Source organism: Lissotriton helveticus, chromosome 3_1, assembly GCF_964261635.1.
Source record: "Lissotriton helveticus chromosome 3_1, aLisHel1.1, whole genome shotgun sequence".
Classification (NCBI taxonomy): Eukaryota; Metazoa; Chordata; class Amphibia; order Caudata; family Salamandridae; genus Lissotriton; species Lissotriton helveticus.
In genome coordinates, this window is record NC_136061.1 from 152079308 (window position 1) to 152101755 (window position 22448).

General features: G+C 43.3%; 1 protein-coding gene across 1 annotated transcript in view; it reads left to right on the forward strand.

Annotated features, from left to right (window-relative positions):
• The window catches only part of CASTOR2 (cytosolic arginine sensor for mTORC1 subunit 2), a 422141-nt gene that overhangs the window by 209995 nt on the left and 189698 nt on the right, over positions 1 to 22448 (forward strand). Inside the window, exon 2 of the mRNA XM_078679416.1 lies at positions 7901 to 7971. Within this exon, the coding sequence (XP_078535542.1) occupies positions 7901 to 7971 (71 nt within the window). The remainder of the gene's footprint in view (positions 1 to 7900; positions 7972 to 22448) is intronic.

Here is a 22448-nt window from a genome sequence, read left to right on the forward strand (position 1 = left end):
GCTAACTTCCCAATAGACTTGATAAAAACTGATCAACAAATGCAGACTGTGCAAGATGTCCATGATATCCCTAGATGCAACTTGACATGTCAGCCATGTTTCTCTGCACATAGTGCCCAGGTCAGTGACCCTGCACTGGGGGTTGCCAGAGCCATCACACTTTCTAATATCACCAAAGGGTCACTTCAGACATTGAGTTCTCACTTTGTTGAGCTTGGCAGCCTGGCTTCTGTATTCTTAGAAGTTGGCTACCTACATTTCCTACACAGATATAAGGACATTGTTAGGGAGGCTCACAGACTAGCAACCGGGGTGTGTTATGACACAAAATGGTAACTTTTGCCAAAGAGATTGCTCGAACCATACTTTTATGTTACTCTTTAGTTAACCATTACTTTTCAAATCTAAAGCACATTCTAAAAGGAAAAAAACAGCTTTCTTTGCTTTTATTATAATGTATCATTAAATGAGACATCCATGGCAGCTACATGGTCTTCTGTTTGCACATTTAGTATTACTGCATAGATATTGAAATCTGCCAAGAAGCCACTTTGAAGCAGAAAATCTAAGAACGATTGTTTGCCACCACTGATCCTTCAGGCCAACTCTCTAGGCGAAGCACTGCTTTATAATCGATGAACAGCATTTCGGTCTAAAATAAGTAGGTCTGACCCGCGTTACTGACCAGTGGCACATGAGGCAATTCTAGGTTCAGGTGACACCACTCGCCTCTCACTTTGATTTGTTCTAATTCTCTTTTTTGCTCGGCTCATCATACTTCAAAATGTGATTTCTGAGTTTGCTAATATCTCGCTGAACTGCAGCTCTATAGGAATATATTGTATATATAAAAGGAATAGACACAACTTGTAGACCTAGTCACCATTAATACTCATTTTGTGGTGTTTCCATCCAGAGAATTGGTGATATAGGGTGCCCCTTCACTTCCTTCTGGAGCCCAGGTCGTTTTCATTGGTGGCAGTGTGGGGAAGGGGGTGAAGAACAAGTCTGGGCCCATCAACTGGGAGAGTTGCCCTCTCGTTCTTTATGAAATGGAGTAGCTTCTGGTTGGCAGAGCAGACGAAGAGTCCGGGGGCGAAGTGAAGTTTTTGCTGCAGTGGTAATGTGGGGCCTTGCCATGGATGGGTTTGTGGGTGGGGCTGAAGGTTTTTAAGGCAAAACTGGGGACTTGCGGGGGCTAGTGCAGTGCCTTTTCCATGTGGCCACAGGTTTATTTCCTGCTGCAGTAAACTACACCCTGTGGAGTTGGTATTTTTTGTAGAACGCAATATGGGGAGTTAGCATAGCAAAGTCAGTAACACACTTCAGTAAGCAGTGACAAGGGCAATAGCTTTGTTGTTTGTATGGGAAATACACAACAGACCCATGCAGTTACAGGCACCCTTTTTGATAAAGTTTGACAGAAAAAAGGGAATACACCACACGAAGCAAGAAAACCAGTATCAATGCACACAGACTAACCTCTACACTTAATCCTGTGTAGCAGGACGCACATCTAGTTAGCACTGGACAGGATATAGCTCAGGGGCACGAGCTGTGTTCTTTAGTGGGCACGAGGTGGTGTATACAATGGGGGCACGCAGTGATGTACACCAGAGGGCACATGCCCATGTGATACCTCTTTGTATGCTCTGGCTTGACAGCACAGCTGTCATCTGGCAATTATGTGAGAACACCAGGAGAGGGGCTTCGGCTCCACCCACATGTTGGCAACCAGGAGTAAATGTTTTGATTGGGCAGAAGTTGTGTGCTTCCACAAAAAAAGTGCAGGCTCTCCACGCAGCTGTGATAATTTTGTTTATTCATCTATTGGCCTTGGATTTAACTTCACGGGCGCACCCAGGCTATTAAATTGTCTTAGATAACTGCATGATTTATGGTGTTATCCTCTGGCTGCAGCACAGATAGGAGGAGGACAGTCATTAACATGCATGATTTTGAGGTCTTGCTTGATAGTGCAATTGTCACCTGAACTTTTGACCTACATTAACATCATTCTACAGTCCTTTGCTCCTACACAAATACATATGCATGCCCATGCTATCAACCTTTAATACTTAATATTACCATACAACATTATTTTAAAGAAAGGCCTATTGTCATTGCCAATGCTTGTTATACAAATGTAACTTGTGTTTGGTTTGCTGTTTAAAGTCTTCTTTGCTGTTTGTATCGTACATTCTGAGCTAAATCTGGTCTTACGTAACATTCCCTTGAGTTTACATTTCCCCTGATCATCGCAAAGGCTCTAAATGTCGGTGTTTAGATTTTAATTTAGAAAGTGTGAATATTAGGTGACTCGAAGCGTGTTACCATCAGGCAATAGCTTGCTTGGCTCTGCTGACTTTCTGTGAAAAGCTAGGTACACTATTGGCACCGAGACAGGGCTAAACCCCATTCCTGAAGTATTTTGATTGCCTGCCTATGTCTCAACCAATCATAAAGCTAACTTTTCCCTTGTGCACCTGCGTCACTTGTTATTTTATCTCTCAATGGCTTGGCTTGCATTCTGCAGCGTTCCAGGCCTAGCCATGTGTGGATGGGGCAGACCCGCCTTAGTTTATCGTAGGATGCTACCGAAAGCCAGCCTAGGAGAGAGGATGTAGGCTTAATGGAGACAGGGAAAAGGCCAGCCTCGCCGGGCCTTCCTTGTCGCCATTATCTACTGCCGGGTATCTGTGTATGTGTAAATTGGCACCTTGTGCTTTCCGTAGGCATTACGCCTCGGTGTTCGGCAGCTTGAGGTGGAGAAAGGATGGAAAATAATTAGGAAACGGGCCTCCTGCCTCCGCACACATGGCACCCGGGACAGTAGGAAGCACAGCCGGGGAAATAGGCTGCGCATCTGCAAAAAAAGGCAGAGCGGTGTTAAAATCAGGTGGCTAATTGCTTTTAGCACATTATTGTGGAAAGGCTGATGTGCAAGGGATCATTTTTAAATAAAGCATCGGCTGCGGTGTTAGCCATGGGGCTATTTATATGTCCTCATATATATATATTTTAGAGCTAAAGATATATATGTAGGTGTTTGCACGCACACGTTGTGCAGCTAAAATATGAGCTGCTGCCATGCAAGGCAGTATGGCACGCGCTCTGCAGCCGTAAACCCGCCCCATCCGGCAGGCTCTTATGTAGCGGCGTTTCCTATTAGCTTTGCGCCAGTTGGGTAATTAAACCATGTTGTTGTCGAAGCTCGAAGGGTTTAAAATCCCTCATCTGCCCGGTTATTAGTAATTCAGATGGTTTCTGCTCTCATTTTGCCTTGTGTCGGGGTGCACTGTTTTGTTAATTCTTACTTTTTTCATTAAGGAATCGACTGCATCGCATTTTTCATGCACTGGGGGGCATGAAATGTGCCCCAGGGACATGTATGTATTTATTTATTTATTTATTTTATTCAATTCAATTCAATTCAATTAATTTATATTGCGCGCTACATACCCAGAGGGTCTCAAGGCGCTTGGAGAAGGGTGGGGGATTATTTTAAAGGTTTTATATAGCGCTGGCTAGACCCGGAGGTATCAGAGCGCTTTCCATGAGTATCAGATCATAGTTACAGGTTACATCGTTACAAAGGTTACACAGTTATTAGAGCATGGCAAAATAGTTACTTGTAAGGTCGAGATAAACAATAAGCACAAATACGTAAGGGGAAAAGCAGGCAAGGGGAGAGATTCAGGGGAGATGGGGTAGGAGCAGGGGAAGTAGACAGATAATGAAGGCGGGAAAGAAGAGTGGAGGGTGGGAGACACAGCATAGAAAGAGGAGGGGAAGGGCGACGGGGACACAAACCGCTAGACGAATCAAAGCAACAATGGTTGTCTCAAGAGACTGGACCGTTCCCTTGGATTTTAGATCGTACCATTCCCATTGGAGAGCATTGCCCTCCCTCTGTGTCAATTATATTTTAGACTTTGCATCACATTTGGAATCAATACGGCATTTTCCTGACCCCACTTTTGGGGCCCTCTTGGCTCTCAGTTGTCCAGAAACGAGAGAGATATCAGTGCTTCAAAATTCGGATGTTTGTGGGAGTCGGGAGACTCCCAGCTCCCTTTGAATGGTTCTACGCAAAAGTAAAGGAAACATTCTATTGTCCTGAGACCACCACGTCCCTTTGAAAAGAATTTTCCCTTTACGTGATCTCTGTCTATTCCATTTCTCTATCTAAACTGCTCTCCCTTTCTGCCCACATCTATCGCTGACTCTGTCTATCTACCCACTCTCATCTTAAGGATTTTTGGAGTGCTGGGAAAGACATATTTCAACTGTTTTTGTTGGGCCCTGTTCCATTTTAAAATATAATGTAGTATTGTTTGGCATCGTGCACAGGCATTGGAAGTAGGTGTGCTGCAGCACCCCACGAAACCCCATGCTGACTCAGCAATAAAGATGTCTTTAAATGTGTTTATCTTGACACATTTACTATGTGTTCACAGGCAAAGGTCACATTTCAGGCTATGTCTTCTGAGAAATTGCCAAACTGGTTTTTACTTGTATTTCTCTGACTGCAAAGTGAGAAGATTTTGTCAAAGTGGCCTAGGTTACAATCTTGCTGGGGTACAAGAAGTGAAAGGAAAGCATACAGGATGTTAGTTTTTTTTCTAACACAGTGACATTTAAATACTTATAATTGAACTATACACATATTTCAAAATATATTAGCAATTGGGAAAGCACAAATGAGCCACTTTTTTTGTAATTCTGGAGTGTGATGGAAAACATTTTTTTATAGGATCAAAAAAAGTCAAGACACTCTACTTGGTGATGCACAAAAGATAAATATTTGCTGAAATCCAATTTCGCTTGTGCACTATATAGGTTTACTAGTAATACTGCTTTCCTATGCAAATGTAGTGTCCAGTTCAGTGGAAAATGTGCTGTCTGTAAATGATAGTGGGCCCCACATAGTGCTCCAAAATACACCACAGACTACATACCACTCTCCCGCTTAATATGCGTGGCACATTTGCTCAATTTGTGTTTTTCATAATCCCTAGGATTGTGCACAGGGGAGGGTGTAGCTGGATAACAGGCAAAGAGCCAGAATGAATTAAGCCATGTGTCGTGGGGGAATGAGGATGGAGCCGCACGGTTGAGGGATAAGAGGATGAATGAAGAAAAGAATCATGGTTTTACAAAGAAAGACCAAGAGGTTGCTAAAAGAGGTGAATCCTAAGATCACTCTTTGTGGCTCCACTCATTGACGGTTTCCCTAAAGCATTAATTCCTCATAAAACTGTGATCCGGATAGAGTGGCTTCACCCAGCCACAAACCTTGGGTGATTTGATCTAGGGTTGTAAGATGCATGTGACTGCAGAAGACTCTCTGTTGCTTCTGGGCAGTTATCAACTAGTATCACAGCTGAGTTAACAGTCCTGGTAATCTAACACAGATTTCCCTCAGTTTAGGGGCTCCAGCTGCCGGGAATCAAACAGATCTCCATGAGAGGGACTGGTCATCCCTATGGCTCCCCTGTAGATGCATCTTCCACGTCTCCAGGTTTCTATGTGTAGTCGAAAGAGATACACTAGAGCGATGTCAAACTCTTACTCATAACTATTAACCGCATGCGCGCTAGCGGTTTTCCCGCTGTACGCGGCAGTTTTGAAATTACCGCGTTACATGACGAGCTCAGCTCGTCATGAGCGCACGGCAGGTTACGCTCATGACGAGCTGAGCTCGTCATGAGCGCGGAAGGGGTTAATCACTCAACATTCTAATAACTACTTGTGAACGGGGAATTAATAAAAAGAAATTCAGCAAATTAGAAGTTTATCATTTGATTAACTGGAGACTTTTAAAAAAGTGTGGGGGTGAAAGAGCTAGAGGTCACCTGGTTCTTTGTAGCTGAAGTCATCTCATCACACTAGAAATATGTGGGTGTTGGAGAATTCTATAGGAAGCAATCCTTCAACCATAAATTTAGTGCAAAATGTATTTATCTATCCCTGCATGCCTAATCCAGGTGTCCCAGAGTGAGTAAAAGACTCCGCAGGCATGCGTGCACCCAGCATCAACTCCTGTACTTGCACCATCATTGTGCCAGCATCAGACACGTAATCATACCTCAATATTTATTTTGGGAAGCTTAGGAATTATCACAATTAATAGTTAAAGAGTAATTAGAATACAATCTCCTTGCCACACTAGATCCTGAATGAGAATCCACCCAGAAGGGAGATCCAGTCAGAGTTTGCAGTCTTTATGTGTCTGCTTCATTTAACCTCCTGCAGTGCAGAGCTGGAAACCCACAGTCCATTGCCAGTGTAATGTGGCAGAGTTGTAGGCCCCATTTTTAGGTAGCGCCTAGCATCGCAAGGCATTTGCTGCTCGCTCTGCAAGATCTACTGTCGTAAAGTAAACTTCTGAAGTGGGGTGGAAGCTCCGCCCATGCTTTCCATTGGCGCATGTCACACTTTATGCTAAAGCCTCGCTTTCTTTTGAAAGTGAGGCTTTTATGGTCCCTCCCTGTCTCCATTAGGCCCTCCCATCCGGACACCTACATGAGCGCGCTCTCCACTCTGCTGACGAGCTGCGGCGCGGGCACACTCTCCACTCTGCTGGCGAGCTGCGCAGGCTCGGGCCGCCGTCAAGCAGGAGCTCGAGTGGAGCAACAGCGACCTCTCCTCGTTATTCTGTGCAGCGCACAGCACCCCTGTGGACATGCCTGGCCAGGACAGAATGAAGAGCGGGACAGCAGCATCGCGCGCTCAGGTACTCAGTCGGCGCTCTTTTGATTGTCGCCGCAGGTTGTTTTTTAATGGTCCAGCTATGCCTGGCAGGGTCAGGCTCTGTGCGTCCCACGAATGGGGTAATCACTAAAAGGAAAGGCTCCACCTTCTGCATCACTCAGCTCCCATTCCAGGGTTAGTGCTGTGAAGCATCCCAAACACCCACCCGCTGGCCTCATCGTGTGACCCTGTAGGGGCAATAATGTAGGCACCTTTACCAAGCTTCTTTTGTTAACCGCATTATTTTGCATAACATGACCTTTACAACAAACCAAGGTAACTGCGTTAAATGGGCATATGGACTGCATGTTGTGAGGCATGATGCTCTGGGCACTTTATGGGACGTGATAATGCAGTAACTAAATCAAGAGCTCTGTTTGGATGTGTGGTTGAAAACGCAACACATTGGAGTCTCACCAATTAGATATTTGCATGAAAGAAAGGCAAACATGATCTCGCACCCTGGTCTGTGTATTAAACAGACAGCAGTTGTGGTTGCAGACTGCCGGGTTGCCCGTAACCAGTGTGATTTTGTATGTTGCTGCTCTGTCGCTAGAGAGTAGTCGCTAAATCACATTAATTGTGGCTGCATTTTCTCTGCTGGACGCTATCCGGTGCATGCCTGTGGGTCGCTCGCCTGTACTAAGGAGGGATTCTAAAAAGCATTTGTCATGACTACCTGTGTCCAGTGCGCGCAATGGGCTGCTCCACTGCTGCTCTGGGCGGGTCTCGGGTCTCTAGAAAACCGCTCAATCAGGACAAGCATTTGCAATGCAATAGGTCTCGCATTTTACAAAGTTTGACCTATTGGTATTTTAACTAACAATGCCTTTTACTAATGCAGGTTTTTTAAACACAAATAAAAGGCATTGTCATTTACAATGTCAATCGCGCAAAATATCACAATTGCGAGACCTATTGCATTGCACATGCTTGTTTTATACAGCAAGCAACTTTTCAGCTTTCGTAAACTTGAATGCCAATGTAATTAATTCCTTTGTATTTTCATTAGCGTTTGTCGTGTAGTATGTAGAGCTTAACACCATCTGGCCAAAGATTTTCTAATTTCACATTGATTGAACTTTGCTGTGTTCGAAAATGTCACCTGCTGGAGCTAACTTCCATCCGCTTTTCCTATCTCAAGGTGCAAGTTCTTCAGCCTGACTGAGACTCCAGAGGACTACACCATCATCGTAGACGAAGAAGGCTTTTTGGGTAAGGCCGAAGGATGCTCTCATTTTCCTTTTATTAAGCATTTTGCAAACAGTAATTACATGTTGCTCCTGGGCAGGGGGCGTAGCTTAAAGTGTCTGTGCTGCTTAGTAAGAGGGATGTGGAGTCTTAAGTGATCATAGTTGTGTGGCGAGATGAATGTGCGATCACGTGTGGCCTTAGTATGGGATATCTTACAAAGTCAACCAGCACAGCTGAGTACTAAGAGACATTTGCAGTATTAGCAAGCAGGGCTGCATGGGAGCAGGGTGCACCCTATCCAGTAACAAGGCTGTGCAGCAGTAGCGATAAGCACCCTAAAAGGGCAGGGCGGAGGTTGCAGGAAGTATATACAGTTTACAGAATGAATAGTGAGAGGGATGTGTTGGCCAACCTGCAGGGAGGGGTTTTTGGCTGAAAGGTGAGCAGCATCAGTTGGCAGGATTGGTTATCCGGCTGGGCATGAACCGCAAGTGGGAGAGCTGGCCAGCGCCAGAGATACACAGTCTTGTGTAGTAGGAAGGATGAGCAGATACAAACACTCTAGCTGTGTGCCAGGAAAGCCTTGAAACAAGAAGCAGTCAGCCCACGTGTGTGGCACGATGTACAATATCAACTGACTAAAGCTGTAGTACTGCTCCTTTGGAAGGGTTTGGGTGCATATGCCGCGTCAAGTACTAATGCGTTGTTGGAGGACGTGTATGAGTACTCAAGGTTCAAGGCTGCTTATCAGATTGAAGGGTTGCCTCCATAGAGATGGGCAAACCTTGATCAGCCCATGTGAAGTTTTTGTGTAGTAACTTTCAAAGGGCAAGGCTGCCTTAGCGGTAGGATTGCAACGTGAAGCAGAAGCACTGCGGAACGGAAGGCCATTACAGCCTTTAGTGGCAGGGCAGAGGAACTGAGCTCAAGTGCAGCATTAAGTAGCAGGCCTGCTTATTTGGGAGGATGTGCAATCTCAAATTTCAATACAGTGCAGATGGATAGACTTGCATACCCAAACAGCAGAACTGGGTAGTGGGATGGTGGTGGAGCTTTACATGACAGAGCTGTGCAGCAGGTTGGAGCTTTTCTGCGTAGCAGGATGGGGGTGCAGCCTTACTTGGCTTAGATGCATAGCAGGATGGATGTTCAGCCTAAATTAGGACAACCACGTAACGTCTCTAATTACACAAAATAAGTCATTCAGTCACTCTTGCAAAAAACACAGGTCCTCAAAAAGTAATCTTGAAAGTGAGCTCGCAGGATTGTGTGTTGAAGCTTATATATCTTAGACAAACCAAATATAAAACAAAATGGAAGGCGCACTCAAAGGAATTACGCTGGAACTTGTGATCTTGAATTTTCTTTTTCTTTATTTAGGTAATTTTACCAAAAAGGACATACACAGCCAATGCGTTTCGTTACAGGTAAGGCTGCTATGAATTGACTGGTTCCAAGAAAAGTAGGCACAGAAAAACCGCCGTTGTTAAAAGTTGATAACGAAGAATACAAAGATCTTGTCAATACGAAATAATTAATGAAAAACTTTTATCCTGGATGTCACACAGCGACGTATATAATACTCTCAAGTCGTTTATGTAAAGCGTGCTCCCGGACCGCGTCACAAATAAGGACAGCGATCCTCTGGACACAATAATCCCCCCAAATATGGCAAATCAGGCTCCCGGCACGGTAGCTCGGGTTCGAAGGAGCATGTGCCTACTTTTCTTGGAACCAGTCAATTCATAGCAGCCTTACCTGGTTCTTGACTTAGTTTTTCTGTCATTGGCCTTGGTATCTGCTTCATACCTGCATTACTTACACTTCGCTGGTCACTTACGGTTCCAAACCAACATCACTTATCTAGCCCTGACGAAGTTACAATACGTAACGAAACGCGTTGGCTGTGTATGTCCTTTTTGGTAAAATTACCTAAATAAAGAAAAAGAAAATTCAAGATCACAAGTTCCAGCGTAATTCCTTTGAGTGCGCCTTCCATTTTGTTTTATATTTGGTTGTTTTTGGTGCCCAAGGACAACGGGCGCAGGGAGTGTGCTGCACCATTCTTAACTTCATTTGGACTAGTGTTTTGGTTGTGCTAAACCTTGGTCTTGTTGTCCTGTTGCTTCTGTTAATATATCTTAGACAAACCAGCTTGGGATGTGTTTCTTAAATCCACATTTAACCAAACTCACCGTAATCAAATGAGCTACACTTCGACCCCTTGCCCTTAGTTAGATTGAAAGAAGTCATTTTCTAGCTCGACAGCAGATAATGCCAGTAGGAATCTAGCTTGGTCGTTAAGATTGTGGGTGTGTGAGCTATATATTTTCCGAACAATCACTCTAGAGAAAGCAGGGTTGCCTTGTACGGGTGCTCAAAACACAATATTTTTGCAAATATGCCAACAGGTTTTTAAAACTTCAAACCAGAGAGGAGACAGCGTGAGAGAGAGAGAGAGAGAGAGAGTGTGTGTGTGTGTTTGTGTGTACAAAACCCAGGTGAAATCTTACAGACACCTCACCATACCCACCTGAAAGCACCTGTACCCAACTACTTACTAGACACTTATTAGGGGGGTATAACACCCCACCGGAGTTACACCTTTGAATGCCGGCAAATAAGATTGAAACACCTTCCCAGAGATCTTTCATTAGACTTCTAAACTCCCATGCTAACAGTAAAGTGAAATGAGTAATATTCTCCGAGGGAGGCAAACTCATAATATTATTTCATCTAAGAAGCAGTGGATGTTGCTTCTTCTAAAAAAACAGGAACCATTTTAAAACCAGGCGACCATGAGAAAGTGCTCATTGTGTGTGAATTAATGTTTGAGTAAGTGCTAATGCCGGAGACCACAGCACCTGATTAAAGCCGTCTGCATTATATCATTACCGCCAGGGTGGCGCTGAAGGATTATAGCACCTGGCAGCATTACTGCATGGTGATAATGCCAGAGGGATTTGGGCTGTCTTTGTTGTTTTTATACATCAAAAGCAAACTTGTTCTCCTAAAACCATTATCGGGCCAACAAAGCTTCCTCAGATGCTTTGAAATCAGATATCAGATGAAATATAATGTAATGTTAGACATGTAGACTTAATAATTTGCTTCATTTTAAAGGTGCTATATATGAGTCAGAAGACTTGGCAATGTCACAAACATGACTGCGAGTCTCTTTTATGGGGCGTTCAAGGCTCATGTAAGGATGTTTGGTAGCTTGAGAATTTTGTGAAGTGGTATGCTAAACTGAGTGCAGTTAGAGCAACATGTCAGTTTCAGGGCTGCAGTAGCATCATTCCCAAATAAGGTATTGGGGTGAACGTGACAAATGTTATTCATTGTGTTCCACCCCGGCCTTCTTGGTACACCTTACATCTGCTGAAAAGCAGCAGCTGATAAAGGTAATGTCTCCCCCATCTAATGCTCACTTTGTGTTTTCAATAGGGAGGTAAGACCCATTGCTCCACCACAGAGGTGGTTGTGTTTCCTTGAGAATGCAAATACGGCAATCAAGTGTAGCCACCGTCTAGCCCAGCAGCTCCAGTTGTCGCCATATTTTTCATCCTGATTTGCTCTTTTCCCAACTAGATACGGTCACGGCTACCAGCTCTCCTGTAGACTCTCTTGCTAACTCTGTTCGGATGGCCATTAAGCAATGTACCCCCCTAATACGTTGATTTGGAATGGTAATATGGGCATCTGTAAACTGGACTTGCCAGCGTGGCTGATATGGAATCCCACATGTTCTGGTGTTGGAGACCTGTCAACTCATCAAAATTCCCTTGTTCTCCAAATATCTGCTTATGAGCTCTGAAAGTATACAATTTTGGTCTTGAAAGCACACTTTGTAATTTGGTATACATATATGAATTCCACCAAGCAAAAGCTTCACATTTAGAAGGATGGACTTCATATAGGAGAGCTGCTTACAGGTGGCCAAATGGTTACCAGTAGCTCAAGAGCCAATAGTTAGAGAAGCATGGTCTAAAGCAAATTTTATCCTTTTGGCATTCGCCACAAATACTCGCAGATGCAGCTGGTGGAGCCCTTGCCACAGGTCTTTGGATAATGTACAGTGATGAAAGAGAAGGTTAGGGAGGGTATTGCTTGATGGCGGCCGCCCTATGAAATTTGACATTGGATCCATAGTTAAAATCCAGTTTTCCAGCTCCTGCGGTCTAAATGACCTTATTGCAGATCCGTAGATTGATGGTAGTTGATAAGTTGGTGCCATTGGCAACTTGTAGATGTGGTTATTGTCAACTCAAGGCTAGAGCTTGCCTATTCAATGGTCTCCCTAACGTGTTACGGTAGGGTGGTGCAGTCTGTGCCGCCTCACTGGGCATCATGTGAAAGCAACCCCAGCCACTTTGTTATGTTTCAAATCTGGAGTTTGTGCTCCAATCAAATTGGTTTCATCTGCAGATTTCTTTTGCAAAGGATTGCTCGCTACTTATGGACTTTAATGTGGCAGGAGTGGAACCGCATCCACCAGACCCCGCTGTTCAAAGAACTACGCTTAAAGAACTAATTGAGGGTCATCTGAACATTGTGTGCTAGAAAGTATAACCCCTTCATCATCTACTGGGTTGGAAATAAGTCATGCAATTCCACTGGTCAATGTTATTTGTTATCATCAATTCAAATACTAAAGTATCTTATTTTACATGTTCGCCTTTGAATATATCTTCCATAATTTGATTGAGTTGGCATGCAGTCATGGCAAGGAATGAATAACTTATGCATGAATAATTCTGTCTGATAAGACCTTTGTATTTGTTTTTGAATGATCTCCTGGTTTGCACTTTCTATTGTTGCTGCATGCTCAGACCCAAGCTTGCAAGGGATTACTGGGTTGGTCTTTACTTTCTTGGCAGATCGGGGAGGAGCATAACCAGTACAGGCAGAGATTCTCATTGACTGGGCCAAGAACTGAGAAGCTCCTGCCCCCTACCTGAGGTGCTGAAATAGAATTTTTCCTAGGTAGGGTGCTAAAATCGCAAGGTCCTAAGATGGGAGTATCCTTGTACGTAACAGGTCAGGAAATTAGGGACTGCACTATCCATGCTTTTACGGAGCCTGCATGGACCCTCCTCAAGAGGAAACCAGTGGAGTTTCTTGAAAGGGGGTTTAGCTTGATAACCTCTGAGAGCAATGGTTTGTATTGTTTTGCATGTCCTAAACCCCAGATGTTGGGGTTTAGAGGAGCCATACATTTCTGGGATTCGGTAATGGAATGTCCTCATATTTCAGGGTACAATGGGATGAGTCCACTTATTTATTTTTGTCTAATTCTTAGTAAAAGAAAAATAAAGCTCATTGCCAAATATTTAGCATTGTACGTGGGATCTGGACATAGAAAAGCAGCCCAGCAGTCAGTAAAATGTACATCAAAATGAAGGCTCACAGTTTTTATAGATAAATACATACAGAAATTACTGTGTTTCCTGCCTGTCTTTCTTTTTAAAAGCAGGAAAATGGTAATTTTTTTTATTGACTCGCCATGCTTTCATTGCTGAATTCCATGTCATTAGCTGTGCAGATTGACCGGATGCGCCTGTGCTAAAATGCAAATTTTCATGTGGGTGTAATTTTGTATTATTTTTGGCTTCATAATACACAAAAACTCGGCAGGCAGTAAGGTATCAGTGCACATTTATTTGTTAAATATGTGGAAATAATATGAAAGTATACAAATTAGAACTTCATTTATTTACTAAACACAAAATGATATGCATAAACCCAGATAAGATGGCCAAAACATAAATATGGATAAATACAACTGGATATAAAAAGCATAAAACTGAGAGCCCTAATCAAAATACTGCTAACAGGTGTGCATAGTTTTTTACTATCAAATTGCCTAGTGACATAAGTCACTCTATCTGGACACCATCAGCAACAGCATAGAATTGAATGGAAGCATAGAGAGCTTATGAATATACAGATTAATGTCAGTACTCTGCTTATCCCATTAAGGAACCTCTAAACTGACCTATATTATTTCAAAGTGACTCAATCTACAATTTTTAATGGATGCAACACATATGAAAAAGTTTCAAACAGATATATTGTTTCGCATTTTTTTAATTTTTATTATTTCTTATAGTTTTCATTCAGTTTTCAAGAAGCAAACAGATTTGTAAGATTTTTGGAATACATTATAAAAAAAAAATTAGTTTAACAAATTCATTAGACACAAGAGGTATATCGAAAAATTTCACATAGCCCCCAGATGTGGTTAAATAGTGCAAAAAATCACAACAACATTCATTCCTAGGCTATCTCACCATTACATCTATTCATACATACTCACTCACAAACTCTATAAAAAACAAGCACAGTGCAAAAGAAAGGCAATACAGCTGAGATTTCCCAAATACTGTCAAATGTTTACATCCGCAATTTTATATCTTGATGTTCCATAGATTAAATATTGCTTTGGTCTTGATTTCTTTTTCTCTTCTTAAGTGTGGATCTCAAGTGTAAGGGGCCGTATTTAACCACATCTGGGGGCTATGCGAATTTTTTCGCTTTAACTCTTGTGTCTAATGAATTTGTTAAACTAAAAAAAAAAATTATAATGTATTCCAAAAATCTTACAAATCTGTTTGCTTCTTGAAAACTGAATGAAAACTATAAGAAAAAAGAAAAATAAATAAAATGCGAAACAATATATCTGTTAGAAACTTTTTCATATGTGTTGCATCCACTGAAAATTGTAGATTGAGTCACTTTGAAATAATATAGGTCAGTTTAGAGGTTCCTTAATGGTGTTTTTTGTTGCTTCTCCCTCCTCTAGACCTAAAATTAATTGTGGGAGTACCCTTTCATGTTACTACAGTACTCTGCTTATCCGCAAGATGCTGTTTGTTAGCTCAGATGGCTTGATGGCTCGTCCACTCAAGATCTGCTTTGGCGTGAAGATGGGGACTTCATGCATCACCCTGTCCTAAGGGAAAACAAAACATCTAGTTGATTTCATGAAGACTTCCAAACTGTACCTCTGTGGTTATGGCAAACGTGGGTTGTAGACAGGGGCGTAACACAGGCCCCTGCAGCCCCCGCGGTGCGGGGGGGCCCTCACCCTCCAGGGGGCCCCGTCAGCACCGCACTTCTGCTTGGGGGGCACTAAATTGAGCCCAGAGGGGGCCTCTTCACTTACCCTGCAGGGGGGGGGCCCTCAAGGTTCGTAACGCCACTGGTTGTAGATGCTGAAGCCTGCTAATCATCTTCAAAGATATTGTGCTGATGAGTCCTCTCCCATTTAATAATCTACAGCTACTGTTTCGAATTGGCTGATTTACTTCACTGGCAATGGACACCGTGGCCCGACTCTTGAAGTCGTAGTTCTTCACCTGCAGATCTTTGACCTTGTATGTGTGCAGCTTCACAACTTTCAGGAATTTGCAAAATAATATACTAAGTACATCTGGAATGTGACAGTTCCAAGATTGCAGGTTTACTCCTGGAAAACCTTTGTAAATTACATTATTTATGAGCAAACCTTCAGTTGCTAACTTTTTCCCTTGTTCTTCATGAGGAAAATATTTTTCCTCTTGAATAAAAAAGGACTCATACACAGGTACACTTCTTCCTCTCATTGACCGCTTATGCAGCGATAATGATTCACATATGCGGTCAACGGATATGCACCAAATTTATAGACAGCCGCTTGATAAGCTAAAGATCCCTATTTCTGGTGTGTTTATTGGCCGCACCTATAAGCGCTGCGTTGGCAGATATTATCTACGCCCAGCACCGTTTTTTGGAAGGATGCAATTTAAGCATGCTCCAGGTTGCTTTCTTTTTTTAATGTATTTTCGTTAGTGTTTGGCAGTAGGAAGAGCAGCATCACCTTTTTTCCTGTCGCGCCACACAAATTTCTAGACCGCGGTAGTCCAGTGAGGCAGACTACATCATTCCTGCTGGCGTTGAGGCACCATAAACTGAGGTGTACTTTATTTCTGATCACAGCCTCTTCAGAGGCAGCATCTTAAAGCAGGTACAAGCAGGTACTTTTAAACTCACTCCACCTCACCACAGAGCTTCCAGTACAGGTGCCAGAACCGCCACCTCAAACCGGAAGGAATGAAAATGTGAACCTACTTTATGCAGGGACATCTTTTCTCATCCATAAAATGTGTAGCGAAAAGGTGGTTTATAGAACCAGTATTTCCCCACATATTTTCCTTTTTCGCAGTTTCCACATTTATGGGGTGACCGGCACAAATTTTTGGGAAACAGGGCTTATTTTATATCTGCAGCCTTTGACCTAGAAAAAGAGAGGGAAAGGCAGAAAAGGAAGACAGAAGGAGGAAGAGAAAGATATAAAAACACTGACAAATGAGAAAGCAGAGAAGAAAAAAAATCTATAAGAGGGTGCTCAGGAGATAGGGACTTTAGAGTGATGGAAGAAAGATGACTGAAATGGAATCAAAATACGGCTGCTTTGGTATTCGGGAGACCCAGCGTTCAGAAGTGCTAAACAATAAGACAAATTGTCAAGCGCTTGGCCTCTTCAGATGAAGTGTCTCAGCGCTAACTAAGCTCTCTGTTCCTGTGAGGGAAGTGCATGTATGACTTTTTGGAAAATTAACAGCAAGAAATGAAAAAAAACAGGTTTTTAGATGTTTCCTAAAAGAAGCTTCAGTAGGAGCTTGGATTTTGTTCCAGATCTTAGGCGCAAGGTAGCTAAAAGAGCCGGATCCGATCCTGACTTTTGTACATTTAGGAACAACGGCCAGGTTGGCTACAGATGATCTCAGGTACCTCGCTGGCACATATAGTTTGATCAGTGACTGAAGATAGCGCCGGCCAGCATTAGGTAATGCCTTCTAACAGTAGCCGAGAGCGTTGGACGCAATTCTCTGCCTCACCCGGAGACAGTGCAAATTGCTCAGACCCATTCCAATGGAAGCGGGTTTGGGGCGATTCAACAGCAGGCTTGCCGCAGAGTTTTGAACCGTGGTAGCAGGCTCCAAAGAAAATCGTTTGACCTGTGCTCTTTATTTATTACAAATTGTGCACTGAGTGGTTTCCTCTCACACAGTTTAACTGCTGGTAACTGAGTTCCTCCAGTAACTAATCATTTATTCTCAGCTTCTTCTGTAGACGTGTTTGCAGTTGTTGGATTTCAGTTGGTTGGTTGTTGGTGATTTGTTTCCATCTTTTTCATTATCTTCCTTGATCCTCTTGTTTTATTGTGTTTTCTATTCTGTCAAATCCCCATTCATTGTGTTGCGGACGCCACCTTTTGGATCTGACCCTGCTTTTTAAGAAACAGTGGCGGGCAGCAGTAAGGCCACGGGCTTCAGATGGCGGTTGAATTTTATTAATTTACTATAACGTGTCTTTATATAGCACAGCATCCACGTATTACTTTGTTTCTTGGCGCAGACCACGTTTGCAGCTGTCTTCTTCTATTGGTGGCTTGGAACCTCGGCCAGACTGGCCCATCTTCTTTCCGTGGTAGGGTGCTGCTTTCAGAGCAGCATAGGCTGACATGACCCAGCCGTGTCCCCATGCTTCCTGCAGAGTGGAGCTGCTATGAACATTTTTGTCAGGGTTGATTTTGGTTTCTAGCCTGGCCCTGCCATGGAACTGGATTGCCAGGTCAGCACCAGCGGTTTTGGGGAGGAGTACAAGTACCCAGCGAATACCACCCCTACTATTCCTTGCTCACAAACGCAGTTCACGATTGTCCCATGAAGAATCCGCCATGCTACGTAGGTCAGAGGAGTTCCTAGGCAGCTGGAGAACTAAAACCTTAATATTCACTGAGTGTTAGAGATTAGGCGATGGTGAGCCCTGAAGGGGCAGCTTTGGGAAGGATAAGAATTAAGGGCCACATGTATCAAAAAAGCATTTTGGGATTACCAAATAGCAATTTTTACAGAGTCACTATTTGGTAATCACAGCATGCTATGTAGGTAAAGAATTGTCAAAGATTTAGCGAATCCATAATATTACCAAATAGCTCTTCGTTTAATAGGTAATCACCTTTAGGTAATACTACTCCATTCTTTCTACGAATAGTTTTGCATTAGCTAATTTGCGATGACCTAAGTGGTAATCGAAAATGAGGTAATGCAAAGCCAAGGATGTCCGGGGGCATTGAAGCCCCCCTGAAGCACCCCAGAAAATAAAATTTGCACATGTAAAGCGCACACATGCACCAGGGGCATGTGTGCACTACATGGCATTTTTCAAAATTTGCACATGATTACCATAAACTTAGAGGTGATGGTAATAGCCTTTTCATAAATGCATAGTTTGCATTTAGAAAATTCTTGGTACATATGCTAAGGGGATCACAAATAGGGACTCCCTATTTGTAGTCGCAATTTTAGGTAATCACTATTTTGTTATGAACTAAAATTGCGACTACAAAGCCTTTCATACATCTTGATAGTCTAATTTACATTTGCAAATGGCCAAAATTACAGATTCGAATGCAAAATTGTTTGACACACGTGGCCCTACATCTGGCATGGTCTGTAAAAGCACCTAGAATGCTTAGGGCCTGTTTAACCCTATTGGTGCCATTCATGATCCTCATTCTCCCATTGCATGCAGATATTGCACATGTCGCATGGACCTCAGTGCTAATCTGCCAGTAGTCTCTCTAGTGAAGTTTTCTAGAGTATTAAGTGGGTCATGGAATACCCTGGTGCTGGAGAAGCCATTTTGTTCTTAATAACTGACTAGGGCCCATACAATACCGCAGCTGGGCCAGGGCAGATCTGCCGGGACAGGCAAACTACCAGTCGCGAACGTAGCAATAATTGTGCCAATAATTGCTTGTGTGTTGGTAGAGAATGAACCAGGAGCAGAAATTGCTTCTGCGCTTTGAGAGATGAAATCTCCATCCAGAGAAAGACCTTGCGTTGGCGTAGCAGTGAAATACTGCTGGATGTTAAACCAACCTGACCATTTAATCAACAGCAATCGACTCCGTGGACCACCGGTGTGAAATTGAAAAGGTCCTGTGAAAAAAGAATCCTGCTAACAAATCAACACTAGTTACGAGTTACTCACACAGAGCTCTTTATAGCAAACAAGATCTGCGTCGGTGATAAAGGTGTCTGCTGGAAGGAACGATACAAATGAAAAATAAGAGACCTGGACATATTTATTCCTCAAGAAGGTGAATTTAATAAAAAAAATGATGTGCTCTGGTTGTTGCATTGTTCGGGACATTTTAGTTTTTTTAGTTTTCAGTTTTTTCCCCCCCAACAAAATGCATCCAGTTTATACTTTCACAACCAACATTCGCACAACGTTTTGGCCATCATTGGAAATTAACTCAGAGAGTACCGACATGCCTGTTGCGTCTTTCCCATTTCTGCTGGCCGGTCTATTTTTGAACACTTAGAAAGTTGTAGTTCTTATACCGTTTGCACCAGCATTGCGTCTTCCTGGCGCTGTCCTACTTCATTTGCACAACACAGTCGCGTGCAGGGTATGACATTGCTTAAAGCACAAAGGTCATCCAAGGAAGCTGTGATCAGTGCAAGCTTAGATCTGTTGGCTGAGCCCAGAGAGGAGAGGATTGTTGTAGACAAAAAATAAATGTGTTTGTTTGCGATAGAATATACCCGGCATGCTATAAGTGGCACCTGTTTCCATACAAATAAGCACTTTATTAAGGACAACAAACTGCTAGACGACGCCCAATCAGGTGTCAGGTCAGGCTGCACCTCCACAAATCAACTTTAAAATGTATTTATGATGCCGATATATACTAGATAAATGTGACTCGCGTCACATTGTCCAACTGGACTCATTAGCAGCCGGTGACATGGTTCATTACAGCACTAGTTAAATGCTGCCAAGATAGAATGGGGCAAATGACACAAGGTGGCTCTCATCATACCTACAAAACAGGTGCCAATTCATAAAAGTGTCTTGTCCAACATCCTCTGTAAACCTTCGACGTTCCAACAAAGTGTTCCCCAGGGATCTTTTTTCTTTCTTACCAAATTCAAACTTTACACTCAGCCTTCGACCTCCACTCACAGTTGTTCTAAGATCTCATATCAGGTTTATGCAGAATACCCCATCTCTATCTGAAAGTGGCCTGCTCGAAGGGTGCTAAATTTATGGCCAATGCTTTTGAGTGCAAGACTGAATTTTATTCCACCACAAAAAGTGTATCCTTAATATAGTGTCCCCCCTGCTGTTCGCTCCTAATGGCCTGATTATGGTTAAAAAATGCCTCAATTTACTTACAGTACTAATATGCACTCGACTTCTCTCTTTTTCTTCAACAGAAAACTTAAACTATAATCGCACATCTACACAATGGCAAAGTAGGCACAATTTAAACTTCTCAGTGGGATCAAGACCCAAAACCTGGGACATGATTTCAAGGTAGTAATCCAATCTCTTCGACAATCGGGATTTGACTCTGGAAACTCCCTACTCTTAGAAATCCCAAAACTGCACTAGCTTCTCCCAAAGCCACATAGCAAAACAGACATATTAGTAGAGCACACATTGACCTCAAGGAGTACTCTGGCATTATTGACAGACAAATGTTACCCAACTCGGTAATAGACATTGCCTACCATGCGGCTGCCAGGCTGGCAATGGAATCCAGAATTTTGAACCACATCTCGCCAATTCTGTACTCGATGGAAGGCCCACCCACAGGAGCATCCTTAAACATAAACCCATGATTTTGGAAACTCTTCTGAAAGACTGTGTGGTGCAGTCTAGTGTTTAGTGGGTGGAGCGCAGGGGAGGAACAGGAACGGGAGGAGCTGGGGGACGAGCTAGAAGCAGTTATTGTAGGGGCGAGGTGAGATGCAGAGGTAATGAATAAAGCTCCATGAAAGAAGCAACTGTGTCTGTCTCATTATTGCAGGGCAAGACACGACATCTGATTTTTGAAATTGGACAGCACCCTTCAAAAATTATACACCATTGCAAAACAGTTGTTAGAAACGAACATACAGATGAACAAAGTATTGGTTTTCCCAAACATTCATCTGGCGACGAGGGTGGGATCGGGTGCACTGTGCACCTGAAGCTGATCCCACGACGCTGCATGACCCTGTCCCGGATAGCGTAAGTAAAAGTTGCGAGTGAGCGTGGCGGCCGAGATCACGCTGCCAGAAGATTTGCCTACACTGAAGCTCCGTGGCTGAGGCGGCTGCGTGGAGCGTGGAATACCAAGTAAATTGCCTATACTGAAGCTCTGTGGCTGAGGCCGCTGCGTGGAGCGTGGACCACTAAGCAAGCGCGATCGCGCGCAAAGGAATCGTCAACTCACCCCTGAAGCGTGAGAGTTGGAACGGGAAGGCGTGACGTCGGGAGCTCACCCCGGTCGTCCCCGTGTCATTCGATGTCCTGGTGGGAACAGTGGGTGCCTCTGCGCCCAGGAAGGGGCCCCTGCACCCGGTGAGTACTGGTGAATGGGTGCCGGGTGACTGCAGCAGTGGAGACAGCCAAATCAAGTGTAAAACGAGATTTCGAGTGCGACGGCCATCTTGAGGTCAGGCTTTTCCCACCAATCCCCTATTGAGGCCAAGGAGTGGCCATTTTGAAGTCTGGCAACCTCCAAGTTGGCCATCAAGCCCAAGCAAATGCCGAAGAGAAATAAGAAAACAAGCACTGGTAGATGTAACAGAACAACCATTGGCAAAAGAGAAACCAATAAACATTGGCAAGTATAAATGGACAAGCATTGATAAATGCAAGTGAACGACAAGGACAAGCCTTGGCAAGTGTAAAGAAACAAGCATTGACAAATGTAATGAACAAACGTTGGCAACATAAATGAACAAGTATTGATAAATGTAAGTGAACAAAAAAAAGAACAAGCATTGGCAAATGGAACAACTACAGTGAACAAACATTGGACAGTGCCGGACTATATCAATGAACAAGCATTGACAGATGCAAGCAAACAAGCACTGGCAAGTGAAAAAAAAGGACAACGTTAGCAAACGTGAAGGAGCAAACATTAATAAACGTAAGCAAACAAGCAGTGGCAAACGTAATGAAAAGAAACACATCAGCAAATGAAATAATTAAATGCAAGAAGCGCAATAGAACAAGCATAAGCAAATGCAAGAGACAAATGAAAACAACGGAGAGCACAAACAAGCACTGATACAAGCAACAAAAGTGGAATGAACAAAAGTGACTGTTAGCAACAAGCACTGGCAAAGGCAAGATTTACAGCGCACAAAGCACGAGCAATCACCAGAAACAAGCAAAGGTCGCACTGAATATAAACAAGCACGAGTACAAGCAGCATGAAGTGAAAGGGACAAAAGTGTCAATAAACACAACAAGCCCTGGCAAGTGCAAGAGATACACAGTAAATCAGCACAAGCCCACACGAATCTCGAATGCGACAAGCACAGGTAAATGCTAATCCAGAACGCCACAAGCACGAGCCAACACAAATCCGAACCTACCAAGCACGGACGAATACAAGTCCCGAAGTCAGTGAGCACCAGCCAGTGCAAATCCTGAATGCA